The sequence below is a fragment of the Panthera uncia genome, chromosome B4 (assembly GCF_023721935.1).
Source record: "Panthera uncia isolate 11264 chromosome B4, Puncia_PCG_1.0, whole genome shotgun sequence".
Taxonomy (NCBI): Eukaryota; Metazoa; Chordata; class Mammalia; order Carnivora; family Felidae; genus Panthera; species Panthera uncia.
Window position 1 is genome coordinate 103,122,017 of NC_064809.1, and position 25,760 is coordinate 103,147,776.

The window sequence follows — 25,760 nt, forward strand, 5'->3', positions numbered from 1 at the left end:
AATTATTTATTGTATTTTGATTTTTTTTCAAAATGGACAAGACCAGGAGACCATGTTAGGTGTATAGTCTACCAATCCGGAAAAGTGAAATGTAAATTTGAGAGATTTTCAAAGTTCACTTTGTAAGATATGGAGCCAACAAGATAGGGAAATCAAGAAATTTTGGCTGTATATCAAAAAGAGTAAATATATAAATTGATGTAGAAAATCTATAAATTTTTTTTTCCTCCAGGTTCATTTTACATTACAAAACTGCAGTGCTTTAATTTTCTTCTTTTTTACCATTCACTCTTGGTACAAATTCCACTTTATGTACTATAGTTACAGACATTCATTTGCCAGGCGTTAGTCTATACACTACAGAGGCCAGCATCTAGTTCAGCTGCATTAAATAGGTAATATATTTTGTTTAAAGTTTCAATTAAACCCCGGACCAGAAGATATATGGTCCCTATGGGGAGTTTGAATACTTTCATGCCAATAGTAGGGTTGCTAAGAATCATGCTTGGTCTAGATGTCACTTGCTTTCCTGGAAATACGATATGAGACAGTTGATTATATTTCATTGCTATTAAAACCACATGAGCCCACCTGTTACATTAATTCATACTTTTGCCAGTTTAGTGGTAAAGGAAAAGATTGAAGTACAAAAAGTTTATTTTTGAATTGAGTTATAAGGAAATGAATATACTCAAATTAATACCTAATTATATCCTTGTTCGCTGATTTCCAGACTTTCACTCTTTCTGCTTGAAAAAAATCATGTTTTACCCTTTTATTGGGCAATATTCAGGAAGTGAATCTTTTACTCAGTAGTAAATATGGATTGGATTATTCTTGAAAAAATTGAGGTAATGTTATGTGATACTGCGAAATTAACAAGATTTCAAAATTTGCCTTCTTAACAGATGTCAATTTTGGTAACATTGAGATGAAATGAATATAATCATGAGTAAGAAGAAAATATTGTTCTAATGGATAAAACTTCAAAAATCAATGTCAAGGAAACTATACATTGCATACATTTAGAATAGTTCAGTAATATAGATAAAGGTAAAAATTAAACACATTACTTGGGGTGCTTGACTGGCTCAGTCATAAGAGTGCATGACCGCATGTCAGGGTCATGAATTTGAGCCCCACATTGGGTGTAGAGATTACTTAAGAAAGAAATAAACAGGGTGCCCAAGTGGCTCAGTTGGTTGAGCATCTGACTCTTGGTTTTGTCTCATTCAGGTCCTGATCCCAGGGTCATGGGATCGAGCCAGGGTCAGCGTTGGGGTCTGCTAGGGATTCTCTCTCTCTCTGTCTCTCTCTCTCCCCCTCCCTCTGCCCTTCACCCCACCCCCGCCAACACATGCTCTGTTACTCTCTCTCCAAAATAAATAAAATTAAAAAAACAAATAAAAGAATACATTACTAATTGTATATACTTTGCTGTGTATGTATTTGTACCTGTTTTTCCTAATAAGTAGGGAAAGAGTTTTCTACATAAAAATCTCATTTAACTTCCAAAATGAGCTGTTTTTTGGTTTTAATTTTATCTACACTGATAGAAGCTATTGTAATACTCAAACTGAATAAGGGATTAAAAAAGAACATGCAAAGTTTTCTTCCAGAATGCAAGTCATTTTTGCCAAAATGTTAATTATGGGCATGGAATGTTTGAACTGTTGAAGAATCTTATTTTCAAGTATTCATTAAAAACAGGATTAATTTTTTAATACCTGGTCTGTCTTAGCAAGTAATAGTCATATAAGAATTATAGTATAAATTAAATTATTCATTACATGTTATAGAAACATATTACATGATCCAGGAATACATATTAAATATATCCCCAAGAATATATGTATAAAACTGAAAATTCTTTCATTATACTTTCTGACATCTTCCTGCAATATTCAAGTCTTACTTCTTCGAATACTATTATTTTCATTAATTCTTTACAGGTTAGTATAACATTTATTCTTTTTTCTTTTCTCTGGTGTCAAGTTTGGTTTTTAAAACCCAATTTAGTACTTCTTTGCATATTTCTAGTGTTCCCTAATTATTTCAGTTATATTAAGCCATTTTACTTACTTCATTGTAATTCTCTTGAGGACAGTATACGTTGGGGGAGAGAATCATCACCTCGTCCCACATACACGTGAACATACACACAGTCTCAATTTCTGTTTTTTTGGAAAATTCTGAGCATTTAAAAGGGCTGGCTCCAATATTTATTGATTAATTATTTTTAGTGATTTATTTCCTTGAAAACATAAAAGGAATTGATTAGCCTGAACAACTCCAGGATACTAGTTGCATGTAGAGAAATATTGACACAGGTTCCTGGCTTTTTTCCAAGTTAAATTTTGATGGCACATCAGATGTTTCCTGTATATAACCTTACACTAGAAATTAGGAGCCTTTTGAATTTGCTCTGAGGTTTAAACTTTTTCTTGATGATTAGTTTTTTACTTAATGAGATACATATTCAGGTTTTTTTCCCCTGCATTTCTTCCTTTTGTTTTAAAACTACCCTTTCAGGCTTACGGGTTTCTTCTTAAGTTTGATGCTATAGGACTTGGTGAAACATTAACATATTGAACATTTTCATAACCCTCCTTAATTTAAGACTTGTATTTCATTTTACTTCTAACCCCTCCACACCAAGGAAACTTTTTAACAGCAAGAATTGTTAAAAAGTCTGTTGTGAGATACAAAATAGCTTCTAATTTCTGTAATCATTTTACTTTTTTTTCTTTATCTTTTCCTGCTCTGTATAGTAGCTACTGAGCATTTCCAATCAGAACTAATGTATCTAGGTCAACTAGACTATGTTATTTTACAAGGATCAGGTTGGGCTGAGGAAAAGATTAGGATGGAAATATAAGAGATTCACAGCCTACAGATACAGCAAGTTTAGGATATAAATAAATGTAAAAAGCCAGACCCCCTAAGGTTTCTATGTTAATGCCAACAGAGTGAAGTAAAAAGAGAGAATTAAAATCACAGCAAGTTAAATTAAACTCTTGATGTAATAGTCTCCTGATATCATATGGTTGTGTCAGAACGTAGATTCTAGAAAAATAAATTACTTGAAAATTTCAGTGACATATGTGGTAAAAATAGAACATCTAAATCTATGTTGATACGTACTGTGATCAAATAGTTATCAGATATGTATCAAGACTCTTCGGAGCTAGAGGCTTCTGAACTTGGGTTAGAGGACAGAAAAATACAGGGTTTTGTGCCTGGCTCCACACATCTCACAGTCCATTTTGAGATCAGGAGTATTGTATTGGTGAGATAAGTACATAAAAAAGAGGAAAGGGGCTTGAGTACATGGAGAACTGAGTACTAATCTTGAATAGGGGAACTCAGTTTTCTAAAAATTTCCCTGTTAAATTGAATCATAAATTATATTTCAATAGCAATAAACATGCAGAAAGAATCTTATAAAAAAAAATTGACAAAATGACTTTCAAATTTATCTGGAAAATAGAGCCAAGAAGGTTTAGAGAAAAATAATGGGTGAGACATGCCGTACTCAAATATTAAATATTAGAAAGGCCCACAGTAGTTAGAGCAGTGTTGTTTTGGTATAAGAACTGAAAAACAGATCAGTAGGACTGAATGGAAAGAGCCTATACATACATCAGAATTTGTAATGTCTTTATGCAGATAATAAATGTGAAATTAAATATTGGTGAGGAAAGGGAGTTCTTATAAAAGGTAAATCAGGAAAATTGATTAAATGATGTTTGGAAAAAATAAAATTAGACATGTGTCTCACATCATCTAGTAGATGTATTTCATATGGAATAAGTAGCTCATTTTAATGATGAAACTATATAATTAGAAGAGAATGTATGTCCCTATGATAAGGAATTTTTGTATGCATAAAAGACAGTTGCAGGGCGCCTGGGTGGCTCAGTCAGTTAAGCGGCCGACTTCAGCTCAGGTCATGATCTCACGGTCCGTGAGTTCGAGCCCCGCGTCGGGCTCTGGGCTGATGGCTCAGAACCTGGAGCCTGCTTCCGATTCTGTGTCTCCCTCTCTCTCTGCCCCTCCCCCGTTCATGCTCTGTCTCTCTCTGTCTCAAAAATAAATAAACGTTAAAAAAAAAATTAAAAAAAAAAAGACAGTGACAAAGCTACAAAGGAAAAGTCAACTTAATTTGCATATATAAAAGTTAAAGTAGTCTGACAAGAAAAAACAGTTTGACCATCTTTTGCATATTATAAAAGAAAGATAAATATCTTAATTGAAAAATGGCTTAAAACCATCAAGCAATGACCTGCAACTAATAAATATTCACAGTTAAAAATTTGTGAAAAAATTTTGTAGGAATATATGAATTTTCATTAAGAATTAAAGTAGGAAAATTGAAATAATAGCATTTTTTTTCAAATGTACATTTAAAAAATGTATTCGAATCTGGGTTTGATGAGGGCTTAGAAAAGTTACTCTCCTTATATAGTACTTGTGGAAGTGAAATTGGTACAGTATTTTGGTAGGCTAATTTGGTTCTCCGTATCCTCAACATTAAATTTGCTAATGCCTTTCAGTTCAGGAATTCCACTGCTATGTATGTAGTCTAATTAACAGATATATGAAAATAAATAAGATAATTACAAAACAAGATGATAATTGCTGAAGTAGGTGCAGTGCCTGCATAAAAAGTTGGGAAAGAAATTTGAATAAACAGAAAGCTGAATATTGATCTTAAATGAGAAAATTTAGTTTTAGAAAAAATAGTATTTTTGCTTAATATAGTAAAACACTAGAAGGAACTCAAATACTTAAAAGTAACAAGAAAATTTACTTATTATATAACTGATTTATTTTCAGTATATATTTATTTTTAACTTTTTTTTAATGTTTATTTATTTTTGAGACAGAGACAGAGTCAGAGCACAAGCAGGGGAGGGACAGAGAGAGAGGGAGACACAGAATCTGAAGCAGGCTCCAGGCTCTGAGCTGTCAGCATAGAGACCGATGAAGGGCTCGAACCCATGAGGTTTTGAGTCATGAGATCATGATCTGAGCCACTCAGGTGCCCCTGTTTTCATTATTTAAAATAAATTATGGAAAAACAGCAAAATTTTACCACTATCCATGAGTGATGGAATTTACTTGATCTAATAAAATTATGATCTTTAAGACTTTATAATAAGCAGAATACTGTTTATCATTAGATAATATATAAATGTTAAACATTTTAAAAAGGAATAATCAGATTTGATCTTGATGTAGTTAGTCTTAAATAGATCATCTAGAAAATCCATGAATATGGTAGTTCCTATATAACTAGGATAGTGTCACAGGTTTATGAAATGACTGTGTATAAAATACTAGACATTGGTGAATCCACAAATGATTATCTGTATCATTTTGGAAATTATGGAATTATTTATTTTTAGCCCCTCATTTTGTAGGTGATAAATCTAAGGCCCTGTCAAAAAACTTACTTGTCCACAACCATGCAACTATATAATGGCAAAGTAATAATTAGAAACACAGCTATCTAGCTACTGTTTTGGTATATATATAACTCGTCATAATTCAGTGCTACATCATAAATGTAAGTAAGTTCAACAGGTAAATGAAACAACCAAATTAATCAGTTAATTAATTAAAATGCATTTATTTTATTTTAAAATTATGTGGCAAAATTATTCCTCAAGGCAATAATTAAAGAACATAAAAAGGAAATCATCATAATAAATGTGAAAATTGGTAAAATGCCCCTTGAAAGAAAAGTGACCAACACCTAACATTAAGTATCAAAAACACCCCAAAAAATCTAATGTCTTACATGGAGAATAATAATTTCCTAAAATGGAATGATCACCTCGGTGACCAGCCAAGTCCTCAAACTTGGAAAGCTTGGAAATTAGTGTGGAATTAAATGCCTGGTCTTCAGGCAAAGTATTCCAAAATTCGGAGTATTGTCAATGACATGATTTCACTGGATTGGCAGCAGGAAGCCTGCTAGAAAGACCGTACGGCCGATAGGAGTGTTCCCATTCTTTAAAGCTGTGAGCCTTTTACAAAACTAGATTTTCTCCCCCGTGTGATGGTGGAGCAGTTTTTGTTTTACAAACAACTCTAAAACTTTTCCTCAAATGATAGCTGGGTTTGCATAATTCTGTGTGCTCCACACTTCATTTGTATTCCTCTGTTGTGATTTTGCTCACAGCCACTGTCTGTATTATTATTTATTTGGTATTTTTCTACCTTCTAAACCATGGTATCTATGAAATGACACTTTGTTTTAATGTTTATCTATTTTGAGAGAGAGAAACAGGGCGAGCAGGGCAGGGGTAAAGAGAGAGAGGGAAACAGAGAATCCCACACAGACTCCGTGCTGTCAACACAGAGACCAGTGTGGGGCTTGAACCCACAAACTGTGAGATCATGACCTGAGGTGAAATCAAGAGTCAGATGCTTAACCTACTGAGCCACCCAGGAGCCCATATGAAATTACATTTTTAAACACAGATTAAATAAAGGATAAGTATTAAAAAGTTTTGTGTCATGTGCATCTAAATATCAAACTTCGGAAAATACTCATAAATATATTTGTCACTTGACTATAAGTTCCATGAAGGTAAAAATGAAGAATATCTCATTAACCTTTATGTTTACCGTCATCATATTATCCTGTTGCTTAACTTAAATTGGTATGAAAGTATTCGAGAATAAAAAAAGGAAACATTTGATAATTATTCAATTATTATAAAAGTTGGGTAAGGGGTGATCACTTTTGGTAAAGCTGGTCACAAAGTTGTTGGTTTTTTGTTTTGTTTTGTTTTAGCTTTTAAAATAGGGAATTCAGAGATGGGACAATTGGATGAAGGCAGTCAAAAGGTGCGGACTTTCAGTATGAGATACATAAATTCTGGGAATATGATGTACAACGTGATGACTACAGTTAATGCATCTGTATGGCATATTTGAAAGTTGCTAAGCAAGCAGATCCTAAAAGTTCTTATCACAGGGAAAAAAATAAAACATTGTTTTTCTTTATAAAATTTATGTATCTATGTCAGATGATGAATGTTAACTGAACTCGTTGTGGCCATCATTTCACAGTATATGTAATCAAGTCATTATGCTGTACACCTTAAACTTACACAGGGTTATATGTTAATTATATCTCAGTAAAATGGAAAGAAAACGTAAGGAAGCTATGAATCTTCACATAGCTATATACTGTCGAGCAAGGGCAAGAGAAACAAAAGGTAACTCTAGCAAGTATGGGTAGTATGTCCCATTACGTACTCTATTCTTTATCTGCAAGCCAGAGCTGTCCAGTAACTTGAAACATGAGAATCAGTGAGATCTGGGCTATTACATCATCAATAATCCGGCATTCTTTCCTTTAAGGAGTTAGCCTTTGCCTGCGTTATTTAGACTCAGGGCTTTTTAGGGAGGAAGAGTGACACTATTTGTTCTACATCTGAAACTGGTTTATATCTGCTTGAAGCCAGCCTGGAGACATCCAAATCCCTTTTGTCTGTGAGTGAATCGGAAATAAATCTGGGTGATGAACCTGACCACTACATCATCACAGCAAATCTTCTCATTCTTATGAAAGTGGCTCTATTTTATTTATTCATTTTTTTTTTTTTTTTTTTTTTGCAAGATGAGAAGGAAACACAGTCATCATTGCTTCTTTCCTCCTGGGTGCTATAAACATTTTTTTCTATTATTGTAAGTTAAGAAGAATTACAGTACCAGAGAAGATGGCTTAACTTAACCCTCCCCTCTCCACCCTATTCCTGAACAAGTATTTCATTTCCTTCCTCATTGAATGTAAAATTTTCTTGTCTTGTAGCCATTTCCTTCATGGAATTTTTATGATTTTAATATTTTAATGAAGCTTAATGGATTACATATATCTCATTCTCCCCCAAAACTGAATCCACTGTTGGCACTTTTTTTGCCATTATTTTATCCCCTCTCTAACTACTTTTTTATAGTATTTGAACAGAATGGTATGGTGAAAGAGCCAGAGAGAACTCTAATTTGAATCCTGAATCTGGGATTTGCTCGGTTTTAAACACTGAACAAGATGCTTAATCTCAGTGAGCCACAGTCTCTTCATTTGTACAATGAGACTGATGTTAATTACAATGTAGGCGTAATGTACAAGTATAAAGATAATATATTTAAGACATTAGGAAGTATTTGATAAATAATAAACTTTATATGGTAGGCATTTCGATGCAGTAGAGAAAAGCATGAGCTTTACAGCCATTCGAACTTTAGAATAGGATTATTAACTGTACTTGTGCAAGTCACTTTCCATTCCTGAGCCTTCCTCCTCATCCATAAAATGAGTATGCTAATTCCTAGTATGAATTAGGCATGAGAAATGTGAAGTTCCTACGTTGTCAGTGCCAGGGGTATATCCAGTACTTGCCTGTATATTGTTTGTTGCCTGCATCTTTACTGAGTCACTTTTTAAACACATTTAAATTCATCCATTATCATTTTCTTGCATTTTAGGTTTTACGTCTTGATTTTATTACCATTTTTATAGGCTGTTTTTGTGTTAAGATTAACCATAGTACTGAAGTGCATCTTGTATGATACATATTCCCCTCGTAAGGGCTGAATAACATATGCAGCAGAAGCATTTTTAAAGGTCAACTATAGATTATTATTGTTCTTCCTTATTCCCTTAATTCGGTAGATAAGCCCCAGGCAAAGTGAAATGATCTTGATGGCCAATGTATCAGAAAGCTAGAAAACAATTTTCCAGGAGTGAGAAAGAGTATAATTTTCACCTGAGCTGGAGAGTTGAAAAGTTTGTGATTATTCACTACCAGTAGGTCAAAGCGGTGTGCTTTGAGGTCAAGTTGTCCTGGGTTTGAAATGCGGCCTTACCACTTTCCTCATTTATGGTTTTGTGTGTTTTATTTACTGCTCTGCTTCTCAGTGTTCTCATCTGTGAAATCTAGGTAAAGATATTCCTTAATAAAAAAATGAGATGCATATATAAAGCAACTAATACAGAGATGGAAAATCTTCTGTTTCATCTTGCAAACCTAACCTGAACAGTTAGTTGGTAGCAGTTGAAGGAGGGTAATCTGTGAAGGCTCATCGTGGGGGCTAAGGGAGAAAACATTCTACATGCCCAGTGATATGGAATAAGAGGAGTAAGTGTACATAAGTCAAACATGTGCCCTCTATGGCTTGCTACTCTAATTCATAATAAATATTCAATACAAATGGTTGCCAGTGTTATTATTGAGATACAGTGAAAGGTTGCATGAAGTTTTTCTGAGTGGTAATGAGTAGTACCTAAGTAGGCTGGTCATTTACATTTTTCATATACTTGCCAAGATGCATTATTACATTATATTTCTTGTAGCCCTTTTATATTTCTCCATCTCACAAGGTTTTCAAATTATTAAATTACTTGTGAGTTATTATTGAAGAAAATGGGCCAGCCACTAATTATTTAGCAAGTTAATATTTCATTGCAAAATAACTTTTAGTAACAGATTTATGACTTGAAAAAATAGAACACTTTGTGTAATGATTTGCAGACAACTTAAATGCAATACAGAGCTCCATCTCAAAATTGCTATGGAATTGGGGTTCTCTCACATTGTTTTTATTTTGAACATAAAACCCACTGTTTACTATTCTACAAATCAGCTGAATTTTTTATTTTAGTTACTTTTTAATTTTTTTAATTTTATTTATTTCGAGAGAGACAGCACGAGTGGGGGAGGGGCAGAGAGAGAGGGAGAGAGACAGAATCCTGAGCAGGCTTGCACTGTCAGCCTAGAGCCTGACGCAGGGCTCAAACTCACGATACTGCAAGACCATGACCTGAGACTATACCAAGAGTTGGACGTTTAACCGACTGAGCCACCCAGATGCCCCAGTAGTTAATTTTTTTTTATATAAATGAAAAGTAGAAGTTATATTAAAGGCAATGATGGTTCAGTTTCTGAAAGCTGACCTATGAGGCCTTGAAGACCCAAAGAAGTTCAGGTTGTTTCCAAACAGAATCAGTAATTCTTGCCCATCTTTTTCTTCCAACTCTGAAGTTAGTGTATGTTTTCTACTGTCTTTGGAATCCACTTTAGATATAGATATTTGGATATAATTTGTCATTAATTGCGTTAAACTTATCAATATTTAGATATCATCACATTCTTTCTGTTACATAAATCATATCTAGTATCATTTTAGTATGAAGAAATGGTTCACTTGCCCTAGAAAAACTTACTGTTTGCTTTCCTGGGAAACATTTGTTAGCTCAACATGACAAAAAGAAAAATAAATCTGTCTGACAATGTTTCATGTTTATAGAGATATTATAACAATACAATATTATAGAAATGTGAAATTAAAAAAATTATGCCTAATCCTCCTGCTAATAACGGTGAGCATTTTGTTTATTTAATTTCAGTCTTTGGTCTTTGCTTCAGTATTTCTTGCATTCCCCCTGAGCATTCTATTTAATCTAACTAAATTCTTCTTAAATGCAAACACATTTTAAGTTTTAGATTAAAAGAAAAAATTTTCCACTATCATTTTTATGACAATATAGTTTAAGAACTATTCTGAGAACCAGAAACACATAGACGTGTGTGAGTGGTGTATACATTTTTGTTCATATTACGTATTTGTCACTAGTATTTTTTTACTAACCAGCTGAGCAAAGGGAACTCAAAAGGTGAGGAGACTTAATTCAATTCTTCAAACATATTTGTATTGACAGCACTGGGCTAATATAAAGGGAATATGATTAAAGTAAAAGGAAGCTAGTTCTTCCTTTGAAGCAAAGAGGTATAGCCAGTGTGGAAGGAAAAGCCTCTGATTATGCCTTGAAATGGAAAAAGCTATCGTAGTTCTGATTAGTTAAGCTCCAATGGTCTGCCTGAAAAATAATTCCAGTTACCAGTCTATTACCTGGTCTTAGAAATTGAATAGCTTCTATATTTGCAGTGCTGATTAAAACTATAATACTTAAATATACAGATCAGCTTAAAATATAATATTCCCATCAGGTAAAAATTCTTCCATACTGTAAGCAAATAAAGGAGGGGGATGGTAATAAGTAAGGAACTGATATACGTTTGGTTTTACTTCCAGTTTTGGGGGTTTTTGTTTTTTGTTTTCATTCTCTTGCTTGGCTGTTAGTGAAATGCTCTTTGGCAGGTAAAATTTGCTTAACTTGAAAGTAATAACTGATGGCTGAAACTCTTCATACTAGTTCTGTACATGGTACTGGGTGTGCTAAATAATTATCATATATTCACGGAATTTTGCAAGTGATACTCATAAATTTTATTTATTTATTAAAATATAAAGTGCAAATAATTTGTGAAAAAAATCTAGCACCACTACTTAATCCAAAATATTTTTGACTCCTTCTACTGATCTTACTTTCTCAACAATGTTGTAAATCTTGGAAGGACCTTAAACTTCTTTGTCCAAGTCCTCATAATTCTCTCTACTTAGTAGTTATTCTATAAATGCTTGAATTTCTAAAGGAATAAATGAATGTGAATAAAACAGAACAATTGACTGTACATAAGAAAGAACAAACTTATCTTTAAGAAAAAGAAAAAGACAAAGGGTGTATGCTTATGGGTTCGAGGTTATTAGGTTAAAAAATCAAAGCTTTATTAGTTACTAAAGTTTTGAATTTAACCGTTTCACTTAATTTCTCCATATACAAGTTTTCATATATGTGAAATGGAAATTATGGTGACTTTGGGGGAATCCAATGAGATAATGGGTGAATGTACCTGCCACACAGCATCTGAAGTTTCATAGAGTATAAATACGATGATGTGCTACTATTGCATTGTTGGAAAGCTGTGTCCTCAGGTTGATCTTTATGACTTTCTTCCCAGGTGAAGCATACATGCGATTAAGCAAACTCCCTGAAGCAGAGCATTGGTATATGGAATCCTTGAGATCCAAGACTGACCACATCCCTGCTCATCTGACCTATGGGAAACTGCTGGCTCTAACAGTAAGTAACATCTTCCTTCCTCACCCTTTAGAAGCTGGTTTTCTCCATGCAGACTGAGGTAGAGTTTAAGGTATTGGTTCTTAGCTGATTGACTCATACTGTTAGGAGGTAGTGATGGTAACACTGAGTTAGAACTCTGTATAGAACCTATAGACAAATGTATTTGCTTGGCTGTAGAGTTTGCCATAACTAAAATGTGGTATGTCGTGATCTTTGATGTAACTTAATAGAAAAATATAGATGGCGAATCCCATATATGGATTACATAATGGATTTCTCATAATAACAATATTCGTATGAAGATTATGTTCTACAAACCACTGTTAGCCCCCCATTGGCTACACTGTAGAACTCAGTCTGATTCTTTCCAACTAGCTAGCATTATGTAATGCTTTGCATGTGTGTGAATTAGTGTCACCTGGAATTTCTACTGACTGGAAATCATTCCAGAAGAGAAGTGGAGCCATCATTTGGCCACCCACTATGTGACAAGCAGTCTCGGAGGCCACATTCTCATGAAAGTGGTGTTGGTTTGAAGCATAAGAAATTGCTGGAATTCTACTATTGTGATTTATAAAAATCATAATTTCATGTGTTTCAAAGTAATGTTGACGTCTTATTTTACACTGTAGAGGATTGTTCAAGATAAGTAAATGTTCTGAGCTTATCCAGTGAAGAATAAGCAGTCGGACCAACCTTTGATCCCTATCCCAACCTATCGTCTGTGTTGTTTTAGTTATATCACCTAATCTCTCTTCAATATTAATAAAAATAAATGACTCCTAGAAAAGCGTAGGGCAGATGGTCAGGAAAGTAATTTCTAAGTGAATTCATAGAAAGGTAGCTTATAATTATTTAAAAGTAATAATATTTTATTTTCTACAGAAGATGGTAGACTAAACACTTAAATGATACAGGCAGACTAAGTACCAGAAAATACCCCACTAAAATATATCTAGGTGTCCTTAATAAAGCAGATAACTCTCAATGCGTAGCCGAGTTCAAAAAGTAGTGAGACAATTTCCTAAGGGTGAGAAGTGAGGGAGTTGTGGCAACTGGAGGGAAAGGGCTTTTTGTTTGTTTTCATTATTGCTGGAGTAAGAGACAAAGCTTTGGACCAGTGAATGGCCAGCGATTAGATACCTAAATGAAGCAGGAAAATTCATACCCTCTGTGAAAGGATAATCTGGAGTAAATTTGCATACTGCTATAAGAAGGCAGCATGAAGGTTTGCCTATCTCAGCATGGGATTTGGATGGAGAAGGAATGAATTTTTACTACCGCCCTCCTTTTGTCTGGCTTTGAGTTTTGAATTTGCTTTACTTGCATGGTCATGAAATTCCTAGGCCAAGAAATTAAATTAAAACCAGGCCACTAGAAACTCTTGCTGAAGAAATTACTGGAGATGTCCTTCAAAAGAACACAATTAAATCTAGAAGGAGTTGCTGATTACGTTGCAAAAAGAATGTGAACAAAGAAATGTGATCATGTGGGTAAACAAAGAATAATAATCCTAAATATTATACTAAATATTTATAATACTGAATAAAATATTGAGAAGGAATAACCTCACAGGAACAATCAAAATGGGGAGATGAAATTTAAGATGATTTTTGGAAGTCAGAAAGTGGAAAGAGGTATTACAACTGATTTGTCAGAACAGAATCCACCAGGGGCAGCTGGGTGTCTCAGTGAGTTAGGCATCCAACTTCAACTCAGGTCACGATCTCACCGTTTGTGAGTTTGAACCCTATGTCGGGCTCTGTGCTGACAGCCCAAGCCTGGAGCCTGTTTCAGATTCTGTGTCTCCCTCTCTCTCTGCCCTTCCCCTGCTCACACTCTGTCTCTCTCAAAAATAAATAAATATAAAAAAAAATTGGAAGGGAAGAAAGGAAGAAAGAGAGAGAGAGACAGAAAGAAAGAGAACAGAGTCCAACATCTGAAGAGGCTTTGGGATGGGGTAACAATGAAAAGAAATCTTACATACTCAAAAAGAAACCCAGAGAGACTCAAGACTTGGAGAGGGCTGGCATAGAAGAGAGTGTTAAGGAGCCTTTATTAAATGGGGTAACCAGTTGTAAACTGTGTCTAAAACCATCAGGTCTCTCCCCCAGTGCGCAATGCCAGCATCCAGGCAGTCACTTCCAAGGCAGGGAAAGAAGGTTTATAGTGGAGCAGCTGAGTAAGACAGGTTCATGAAGCAGGAATAGCTTGCACAGTCGAAGGTGAAATGCAGAGAGGACTGAAAAGATTGACTCAGTATCTTCCATTGAAGTACGCAGATTGTTAGTACCCCTCCCCAACCACATGCAGAATACCAGCAACACAGAGTTATACTTGTCCAGCACCGCAACGCATACACGTGTGCACATGCACACGCACACACACACACACACACACACACACACACACACACCTGTCCCACCCCTGAGAAATTGTAGAATCCTTACCCGGAGAAAGTGGCACACTGTAGGGAACAGAAATCCACATACCTACATTTGGAGGTCACCCATAAATGACTAGCTCCCAAACCAGATACACAAAAGTGAATCTTCTCGGTCTATGAAGCACACTGATGCCTAAGGAACTCCATTCAGCTTTTATTAAGTAACTTTTGAATAACAGTGGGCAACCAAAAACCATCACTCATATTTAGGAAACCTTGAATGTAAGCGATTGGAACTGAAGCAAATTATTAGGAGAAGGAAGATGGAGGAAACAGAAGAAAATTTTTTTAAAAAATCCTTAGAAAGAGATAGTAACATAGCATTTTATAAAAGCAAGATGCTATAAAAACATAAATAATGAAGAAAAAAATAAAACAACAAGAGCTTTTAGAAATTAAAGATATGAGGGCAAACAACTTTCATTTAAAGGATAGGAGACTACAGGCACCTGGCTGGCTCAGTCAGTAGAACATGGGAATTGATTTTGGGGTCATAAGTTCGAACCCACATGGGCATAGAGATTGCAAAAAGAAGGAAGGAAGGAAGGAAGGAAGGAAGGAAGGAAGGGAGGGAGGGAAGGAGGGAGAAGAAAAGGAAGCAAAGAAAGAAGGCAGGAATGGAGAATAAAGATAAGGAAATCTTTTCATATACAAACAAAGATGAAGAAATAAAAAAACGTGGAAGAAGAAATTATGAAAGAAATAGTAGGGCCCAATGGAGAAAGGACAGAGAAAGGAAAAGGAGAACATACCTCAGAGTTGGAGAGTATAATTTGCTATTTCTGATGTTTACAGGATCATAACATGTCGAGTTTAATCATTTGGTAATTTTTTTTTAGCCTTGTAAAAACCTTTTTATTTCTTATTCTTAAGGGTGGTAATTCACACAGTTCCTCATGAGAACACATCATGTATACCTCTTGCCACAACTACTGTCTTTGAGATGTTCTTATGGAATTCAGATGGAAACATCTTTAATTAAATTGATAAAGGATTACCTTCAAAAAATACCTAAAAAGCTTAAGATGCCCGATTTTTTAAAACAGTCATTTAGTAAAGAGAAAAAAGATGAAAGCTCAAATGTACTTAATTCTGAATATACCTAGACCGTAACACTGCTTTGGATATAGAAACCATGTGTTCTTTTTTTCTTCTTCTTTTCAAGCATGAGTATATTTTAAGTTTCCTGTACCAAAAATATGATTTTACAGGCTGCTTTATTTTTTAGAAGGCATTTTTTTATAAAAACAAGATTTAGAAGTTTTAATTTACTGAAACATATGGAAGGGAAGGAAAGACTCGTGTATTACAATCCAAATTTTAATTCCCCCCCACCAACAAAATTTTTATAGTTTCCGACTAGCTGATTAGATGAAATACAAGCCTTATTATGGAAAGGCTTAAAATCACAGTGCCAAAAATCCCACAACCATCTTTAACAGCTTCTTTTTGAATTATGAGATTTGGCAAATTTCTTATCCCAATGGATGGTCTTTGTCTAATTTAGGGTTTTTTAGCCTGGTTATATGCCATTGACTTAACATGGAGTTGGCAAAGTGGAAAATGCCACACATTTTGACTTCTGAATGCTTTAAATATAAGATATTATAAAATGGAATTGGCTATTAGTCTCAAGAGAAGAGAAAAAATAAGGTGGGTGGTGTTTTTACTGTTTGGTCAAAACTGACCACAAGCAAAATATGTAAAAATGACATACAGCTAAATCAGACTTAGACCATACAGTGAGATTTTATATAAGATTTATATTTTTATAAGAGAAATCAGAAAAAAAATTATTTACGGTGGTTTTATTACCACCAGTATGTTTTTTCATACAAACGTTTAAGAATTTGTAGTATTTGTGGTATTTAGGAAAGTTCAAAGTGATTTTGACTTTCCCAGAATGCTTTGACAAATTCCATAGATCAAATCCTTTTTTGTTCCCCTGAAAAATGCCCTTTGTCTCTGCCTCTCCATTTAAATATTACTTCTTATATGAAGTCTTTCCTGAGTCTTTCAAGCAGTTAATTTTTTTCTTTCTTCGTATTTTCATAGCACTGGTTTCAGTATCTCTTATAGTAACATCTCCCAGATTGAAGAGCAGACATAAATCTTGGTCTTTTGACCTTACACATGGAGGAGGAACTAAGTTTTCACTTACCTTTTTGATCTCTTCAGTAGGTGGCATTTCATATCTTGGTAACTATCCCTGTACATTTCAGTTTTTAAGTTATTTAAGGGCTGGGTGCATGACTTTTTTTTTTTTTAATGTTTTTATTTAGATTTGAGAGAGAGAGAGACAAAATGAGTGGGAGAGGAGCAGAGAGAGAGAGGGAGATACAGAATGCTAAGCAAGCTCCAGGCTCTGAGCTGTCAGCACAGAGCCCGACGCGGGGCTCAAACTCATGAGCCGTGAGATCATGACCTGAGACAAAGTCGGATGCTCAATCCACTGGGCCACCCAGGCACCCCTGGGTGCATGACTTTTTAATATTTCTGCTTTCGTGCTCTGATCCTTGTTTCCTCATTAATCCCTTCATTTAGTCAGCAAACGTATCGAAACTTACTATTCCATGCTAGGCATCACTATGACTCCAATGATATGTACTGAATAAATGAATGAGCAATAGCATGATTATACAGTGGACACAATGTAATCTTTCAAGAGCCCAGAAGGGGAGGTGGGCGCAAGAGGGGTGTATATCTCTTGAGTGCCTGTGATTGGCGTGTTATTTTGTGAAGCTTTATAATGATTATTATCTTCTTTTTTATAAATGAGATAACCGAGCTTCAGAGAATTAAGCAACATCTTCAAGAAAAACTTAGCTACTAAATAGTAGAATTGGGTACAACCTTAAGGTTTTCTGAATTAAACATCATTAATTTTCACTTTGTATTAAATAATTTTAAAAGTGGAAGTTTTGTTTAATTTAGCTTGTTATACCTGATTGGATATTCTAAAAGTCAGTCAGTACTTTATCTCTCCCACTTTTTATAACTTATTCTTAGACATCACCTTAAATATATTTTTATTACTAGGCATCATAAGTCATGAACTTAAGACTTCTGTTTTTGGCTATTGGCACTTTTAGGTACTACGTGAAAACCAGAATACAAATTTTCCAGCATACCCTATGGAATAGTTCTGCCTTAGGGTCACTGGTACCCTCTGTGTTTAAATATAGTTGAGCCCGGGTGACATTCTCTTTAAAATATATGGAACTTTCATACCAAAGTCATGTCCAATTAAAATACTAAACACGAGCTCTCTTTAAAATTTTGATTTATTCCTTGTTTGAACTTTGTTACCTAGGGCTAATGCCATGAATTTAAAATTGGGCATGCATCAAGAGAGGAAAGGAAGGAATAACATTTCCATTATTTGGGTATTTCAGATGATTTTATAGTTGTTTCTAAAGCTGTGTGTTCTCTATTTGTGTGCACATCCTCACTTTAATGTTTCTTTGGTCTTCCTCTCTTTTTGTCCTGTTCAATTTATTTAAGGCAAATATTTTGCGGTTTTTGTGAGCCAGTAAAATTAATATTGACTTAAAATGTAGTAAAAGTTCCTTGGCTGTTAGCTTATTTTCCAGGTTTGGGTAAGTAAGAGAGAAGGAAGGATATGGGAGACTGACAGTAATTCTTGATACAGAAAACCTTTATTTTGGCTACTGCATGGAAGCCCTGAGCCAGACTTCTGTGTCTAGCCAGAGTTAATTGGGCTACATAAAACTCCAGTTGTGAAAGTACTTGAGGTTCCATTGTAAAGTTCCAACCCCAGGCTAAGGTGGTGTCGATGTAGTCTGTGTGGAAGTACAGTGCTGTATGTTTCCCTGGGTCTTTTGTAATAATTATTGCTGTTTAGACCCAAGATTATTTTTTTTCATTTGGTCCTCTTTGCAAAGTTCTTCCCATTTTGTATATTAACTAGCATTCGGGTGCTTCATTACGGCCACTGCACGGCCATGTTTAGACCGGAGGGAGAGGGGGACAAAAATTCCCTGTAACTCTGACCGAATGATTATTATGGGTATGTTCAAGTTGCAAAATTTATCCTATGAAAAGAGAAGGCATGATATCACATGTACCATGCATCCGAGATATTGAATGAAATGTAGAAGAAAGTTTAATTCAGTACAGGGTTCGGCTAAGTATTTTATATGAAGTTACTTCACTGAAACGTGCTTTAGAATTCTGGAAATAATACAGGTATTGTATTATTTTTACTCTGAAGCATAATGAATCTGGTTGTTTTTTTAGAAACCACCCACTCACTTCAAGATACACATTTTGTTATCTACAATCAATCTTATAATTACTTAATGTGACTGACACAGGAATCCAGGGCATCTCCAAACATTCTAGGCTTTTATTTTGCTCTTGTATGTCAGTTAGTAGAAGTCATTGTTAGATTTTCATTGGCCACATTGTCTTAGGAATCTTAAAAATTAAAATGGTCAAGTCCTCAGGCATTATAGGTCACATGAAATAAGTCCAGCTGCTTTATATTTACATATACATGCTGCTATGTTTGAAAAAAAAAAAACACAGCTTTTTATTTAGGGGTAAGTAAGGTTATATTGCTTTTAAACCAACTTACATTTCGTTGTGATTTTGTTGATTTGGTTTCTGTGTTTGGTCTATAGTTATCATCTAGTGCAATTTCAATAACCCAGCAGGCATAGACCTCATAATCCCCCGGTACTCTGGTATGCCACATTATTGGAGTGATGGAGATGTGGAAGTGGTATTTCCCTTAAATATAGCTTGGCTTTCTTGCAGGAGTCTAAAAAAATCCTTTATAAAAACCTGCATTTAACACTCATTTTCTGAGGCTGAACTTCATTTCATGCTCTATAGTAAACATTGGGGATACAGCGGCCAGCAGGGCACTTCCTTCACCTCAGGAAGGTCTCAGTGAGAATTCTTTCAATGAATTCTCAAGAAATTCATAATAATGCCACTGACAGGTACTTTAGCTATGGGCTACCATGCTTATGGCTTTTGTCATGGCTTTTGTTTCAGAAGGGACAGTGAGGTAGGTACCTTAATCTTACTCGCTTACTCCTTCATTTTTATTATAGGAATGGGATTCCACACAACTTGGTAGGTAGTATTCTTCCATTTTACAGTTCTTTAATTTTTTAAATGAGCCCCATTGATGTATTATACTACACATATTCTACTTAATGACTATCAACTTGTTATTCTTTGACGCTCTCTTCCCTTATGTAATAAGGCATGAAAACATTTTAATGTGAGTTAAACTCTTTCTGTTTTATGTTTTACATTTTCATCACTTGATTTCTTTTTCTAATAGAAAATTTGAGTATCTTTCCTTGTTAAAAAACATATCTTGGTGTAAGCCTATATTTACCTTTAGGAAAGGTGGTCCACACAACATATATTTTTCAAAAGCAAGTGTCTTTTCTCCTAAGTAGTTGAATCAATACTTTTATAAAAGGAGATTGCCTTTTTCTTTTCTCTATGGCATCTGGATATGGATGTATATATTCACACACATACACACATATAAAGGAGGCCACATCTGTTCTCAAATGTGAGTTTTCATTTTTGCAGCCTCCTAAATAGGTTCAAGCCAGCCTCACTAGGAACATGTTCACAAATCTGTATCGTTTTTGTCATTTTCCCTTATATTTACCCATATTACACTCAAGGAGTGCGTCCTGCAATTATTGATATTTATTGATACTCGTTATCATGCAATGAACTAGACATTTTGTATATGCTATTCCAATACTTCCTCATGCAATCCCATATCTGGATACCCACTATGTAGAATGAGGAAGCTGACATTCACAGAGGCTAAATCAAGATCAGTGTCCAAACTCTATTGGATTATACCACCCCTAGGTTTTTCTGAAGGCTGTTCTATTTAAATTGCTCTTGAGCCTTTGTTTATTATGATAAAACTTGCATATTACAGTGCCTCAAGTGCATAAATGTCTAACTTCCAAATGCACAAAAAATTATTCTTAAAACAAACCTCCACTCAGTTTTTAGGTTTTCTTGTAATGCGGCTCTGAAGTGAAAAGGTAATCTCTCTGTATATTGTTAAATTAAAAAAAAAAAAAGAGTTTTAACAGGGGTAATTGTGAAATGGATTTAGGTATCTATGTAAAGTAAAAGGGAAACAGTGGTAGTGAAGTTTAACATTTTAATTTGAATAGGGTATATATGATGTATGGCATGCCATACATGGTATATAGTTTCATGTTTTAGGTTGTGAACAAGGAAACACTGCATGGCCAACTGAAAGGGAGGACAGTGTGGGACACTTGAGTATAGTAGACTGCTGACCTTTACCTGGTAGAACATTGAGTTGGAGCCAGAACACCTGAGATTTACCTACCTAGGAATTTATTTCTTCTCTTAGTGGAAAGCATAATTCTTTCCAAAGGCTTAACATTGCAGCACTCTCATTTCTGAGGTATAATTGAGGCTCTTGGTCAAAAGGGACAAGATAAGGTACATTCTTGAGGGCTCACTGTAATTCATGTTCATTGTAATAATGATACTATAGGTGGAAGACCTCAACATGCAGGATTCATGCATAAATAGGACCCTTTGGTAAGTTGGATATTAACCATGTGGCAGTGGATTTAAGATGGGCACGGACCGTGCATTATATGTATTATGATGTCAGGTAATGGAGAAATAGGTAGTGTAGTTGTCAGATATAATGGTCTGCCCGGAAAATTTATCCCTGGGAAATAGAACCTGAAGACATTATATAGTACATAGTTTGTTCTAGTTTATGTCTTGAGATGAAACAGCAATAGTTAGTGGGAAAGTTCCAGAAATCAGGATGGAGGTGCCACCAAGGTCAGCATTTTGGAAGTAAAAGTTTATTCATACTGGGGCTAGGACTACTCTAAAAATAGCCCTTTGTCTAAATTAATTTAAATCCATAATAAGTTGAACTACGGTTGATAGTGTTATAATGTGACGAGGATGTGTATGGCCTCTCCAGAATACAGGTAGAACAAAGTAACTTTGTTTTTATGCTCACTAAATTTCAGCTATTATTTTGAAAGAGGAAATTCACTTTATTAATTTGCAACTAGATATAAATTACTTTTAATTGTTTTTATTTCTGAAATAGAAATAGCAATTGATCATGGCAGTTTTTAAGGTCTTTTCCTGTAATACCTGTACTAAAAGCTTATACTTATATCCTCTAAAGAGTAGTCCATCAGAGGCAATAGTTACGATTTTGCTTGAGTTTTTTCTTTGCCTGGAATATTCTCATCCTCTTATTTAGCAGTTTGAATCATAACAAGTATTTTAAAAGATTTTTATCTTATGAATTTGCTGTTGTTACAAACTGTTCAGAGCATATAGGAAGGGAGAATGTTTTAACAAATACCTATATGTATTTTCAAGTCAAATAAACCAAAGGCTAAAATTTTGTAGCTTTTACATAGATTTTTAAGAAGTTAATTTTTAAGTAAACACTTTTAGAATAGTTTTAGATTACAGAATTATTGTGAGGTTAGTACAGAGAGTTCCAGTATGCGCTTGAACCAACTTTCTCTGTTGACGTTGTGTATTAGTATGACACATTTATCACGATTAATGAGCCAGTATTCATATGTGATTATTAAATAAAGTTTATATTTTTTTCAGGTATGTTCACTTTTTCTTTGCTGTTCTTTGGCTATTCCAAGATCCCACATTTCATTTCGTTGCCTTGTCTCCTTAGCTCCATCTGACCAAGTTTCTCAGTCTTAACTTGTTTTTGAGGAGTAATGGTCATACATTTTGTAGAATGTTCCTCAGTGGACATGGGGAACATGTAGAATGTTCCTCAGTGGGTCTTTGGCAGATGTTTTGTTATTAGACTGGAGTTACTGGTTTTGAGGAGGAAGACCACAGAGATAAATTGTCCTTCTCATCATATCGAGTCAAGGTTATTTATGTATTATCAGTAAGACTTATCACTGTTTATATTAACTTTGATAACCTGGCTTGAGGTATTTTTATCATATCGCTCCAGTGTCAAGATATTTCCCCCTTCTCTTTCAATATTGTAGTCTTTGAAAGGAAGTCACTGTGTGTGATCTGTATTTAAGGAGAGGGGAGCTATGCTCCCTGTCCTTGAGGACAGAATCTCTGCATAAATTATTTGGAATTCTTCTGCATGGGAGATTTGTCTCCTCTCCCCAATTATCCATTCAAAATTTTATGTATATTAGAGTGGACTCAGAAATATTTAGTTTATGCATTGGATTATAACACAATATTGCTTTATTTTGTTGCTCAGATTAGTTCTGTTGCCCAGCTTTGACCAATGGGAGCTCTTTCATAGGCTGATATATCCCCTTGACATACCTCCATCATTGTGTGGGTATGGGTGTGTGTGTCTCTTTACCTTTGGGAACTTTCTTATTTTCTGTCACTAAAACATGCTCCAGGTTCATCTTCTATATTTACTGTTGAAGTCTGAGAGTCAGACATTTTTCCAAGGAGCCCTTGGAAGGAGCGTTCTCTTTATTGGAGAATGGTTTAGAAACCATGAACTAGATTCTTAGGTGTACTTATTGCTTGCTACTGCGGTGCTGTTACATGTGGGCTCTCTCAGGGGTGGAACAAAGGTTTCTCTTTGTTGGAATAGGAAGTTACAAATAAAGAAGAGGAGGAGACTAGAGTTATGATTAGAGGTGAAGGCATAAGTATGGACTTGCATTTATTTTAATACAGATACAGTTATATATAGAATATGTATTATAGATATGTGTAACTTCACATTCCAACAAAGAGAAATCTGGCTTCCACCATGCACCATACATTTTCTTAATTGTTCATACTCTGCTATTCATGTATAGTTGTTTTAGGATTGTTCACCTGTACTGCCATGGGAAAAAGCTTTAACACCTAGAGGACTGTTCTTATGTATAATTTCTTTCGCCTTCTGTTTTATACACTTAAATAATTTCCAAACTTAACATAGATTAGCACTTTGGTTCCTCACCCTATTCAATGAGCTTATTTCATGTATTTTTCATATATTATGATTCTTCTGTCACATTCTGTATTCCATCCTGGTATCCCCTGACCTCCTAATTAGGCCCCTCTTTACGTGTAATAATTTTCCTTGTTCTGAGGTCTTCTTTGTCTGAAAGTAATATTCGAACTTTATTTGATTAGTGTTAGTATGTTTTTTCTTTATTTGTCCCTTTGCTTTACTTATCAGTCTTTATATTTAAAGTGGGTTTTTTATAGACAATGTATAGTTGGGCTCTTTTATTATTATTATTATTATTATTATTATTATTTACTTTCAGTCTCTATTTTTTAATTGGTATATCTAGACCATTCACACTTTGAGTGATTATTGATATATTTGAATTAATGTTAGGCATGTTTGTTACAGTTTTTTATTTGTTGTCAGAGGCTTCTTTTTCTTCCTTCTCTACTTTTTTTCCACCGTGTGTTTTTTGTTTGTTTTTGTGGTTTAAAAATCCCCATAACAGGGACTCCTGAGTGGCTCAGTTGGTTGAGTGTCCAACTTTGGCTCAGGTTATGATCTTATGGTTCGTGAATTTGAGCCTTGCATCAGGCTTCCTGCTGTCCGCACAGAGCCTGCTTCAGATCCTCTGTCCCCCTCTCTCTGCCCCTCCTCTGCTCATGCTCCCCCTCACACTAAATGAATAAATAAACAAACAAACAAGAGAAAAAATCTTAAAAAAAAAACACATAACATAAAATTACCATCATAAATATTAAACGTTAAAAAAAAATTAAAAAAGAAACACAAACATAATTGTCCCCAACGGTCAACCATTTTGTAGCATATGACAGGATTTCCTTCCTTTTTAAGGCTGGATACTGTTGCATTGTGTGTATATACCATGTTTTCTGTGGTTTCTATTCATCTTCCAGTAGTCACTCAGGTTACTTCCGCCACGTAGCTGCTGCGAGTAATGCTGCAATGAACATGGGTGTGGACATAGCATTTGAAGATCCTGTTTCTGGGGCACCTGATTGGCTCTATTGGTTGAGTGTCCAGCTTCAGTTCAGGTCATGATCTCCTGGTTCCTGAGTTCAAGCCTCACATTGGGCTCACTGCTATCAGCACAGAGCCTGCTTTGGATCCTCTGTCCCCCTCTTTCTGCCCCTCTACTGCTTGCTCTCTTTCTCTCAAAAATAAACAAACATTAAAAAAAAGATCCTATTTTCAATGTTTTTGGATATAAAGCCACAAGTGAGATTGCTGGATCATGTGATAATTCTATTTTTGAGGAACCTCTGTAACTGTTTTCCATAGCAGCTGTATGTACCATTTTGCATTCCCACTAAGAGTATACAAGGCTTCCAGCTTCTCTACATTCTCATTAACACTTGTTATTTTCTGTTTTGTTTTGTTTTGCTTTTTTTCTATAGTGGCCAACCTAATAGGTGTGAAGTAACATCTTACTGAGGTTATGATTGGCATTTCTGTAATGATTAGTGATGTTGGGCGTCTTTTTATATGCTTGTTGGATATTTGTTTTCCTTCCTTAGAGCAAAGTCTATCCAAGTCCTTTGCCCATTTTTAATCAGATTGTTTTTGGCTGTTGGTGTTGATGACTTAGAGGAGTTATTTATATATTCTTGATATTATCCCCTTATCAGATATATGGTTTGCAGATATTTTCTCCCATTTCATAAGATGCCTTTTCATTTTGTTAATTTTTTCTTTAGCCACACAGAAGTTGTTTAAATTTGATATTGTCCCGTTTGTCTATTTTTACTTTTGTTGCCTGTTCTTTTGGTGTCGTATCCAAGAAATTATTGCCAAATCCACTATCATAAAGCTTTTCTCTTAAGTTTTATTCTACAAATTTTATAGTTTCAAGTCTTATGTTTAGGTTTTTAATCCATTTTGAGTTAATTTTTGTATATGGTGGAAGGTACGAATCTAAATTCTTTGTTTTGCACATGGATATCCAGTTCCCCCCACCCCCACCATTTGTTGAAGAGAATATCCTTTCTTCAATTGCATAGCTTTGGCCATATACATCAGGTTTATTTCTGGGCTCTCACTTTTGTTCCACTGTCTATAGGCCTATCTTTATGCCCATGCCCACAGTTTTTATTATTGTAGCTTTTTAATATATTTTAAAATCAGGAAGTCTGAGGTCTGTAGCTTTGTTTGTCTATGTCAAGATTGTGTTGCCTATTTGGGGATCTTTGAGATTTCAAATAAATTTTAGGAAGTTTTTTTTTTTTTTCTCCCTGCCCCCCCCCCCAAAAAAAATGCCATTTGGGTTTTGATTGGGGTTGCATTGAATCTGAAGATTGTGTTAG

General features: G+C 34.8%; 1 protein-coding gene across 1 annotated transcript in view; it reads left to right on the top strand.

Moving 5' to 3' along the window:
• The window catches only part of TMTC2 (transmembrane O-mannosyltransferase targeting cadherins 2), a 399,137-nt gene that overhangs the window by 260,185 nt on the left and 113,192 nt on the right, over nucleotides 1–25,760 (top strand). Inside the window, exon 8 of the mRNA XM_049626018.1 lies at nucleotides 11,880–12,001. Coding sequence (XP_049481975.1) covers nucleotides 11,880–12,001 — 122 coding nt within the window. The remainder of the gene's footprint in view (nucleotides 1–11,879; nucleotides 12,002–25,760) is intronic.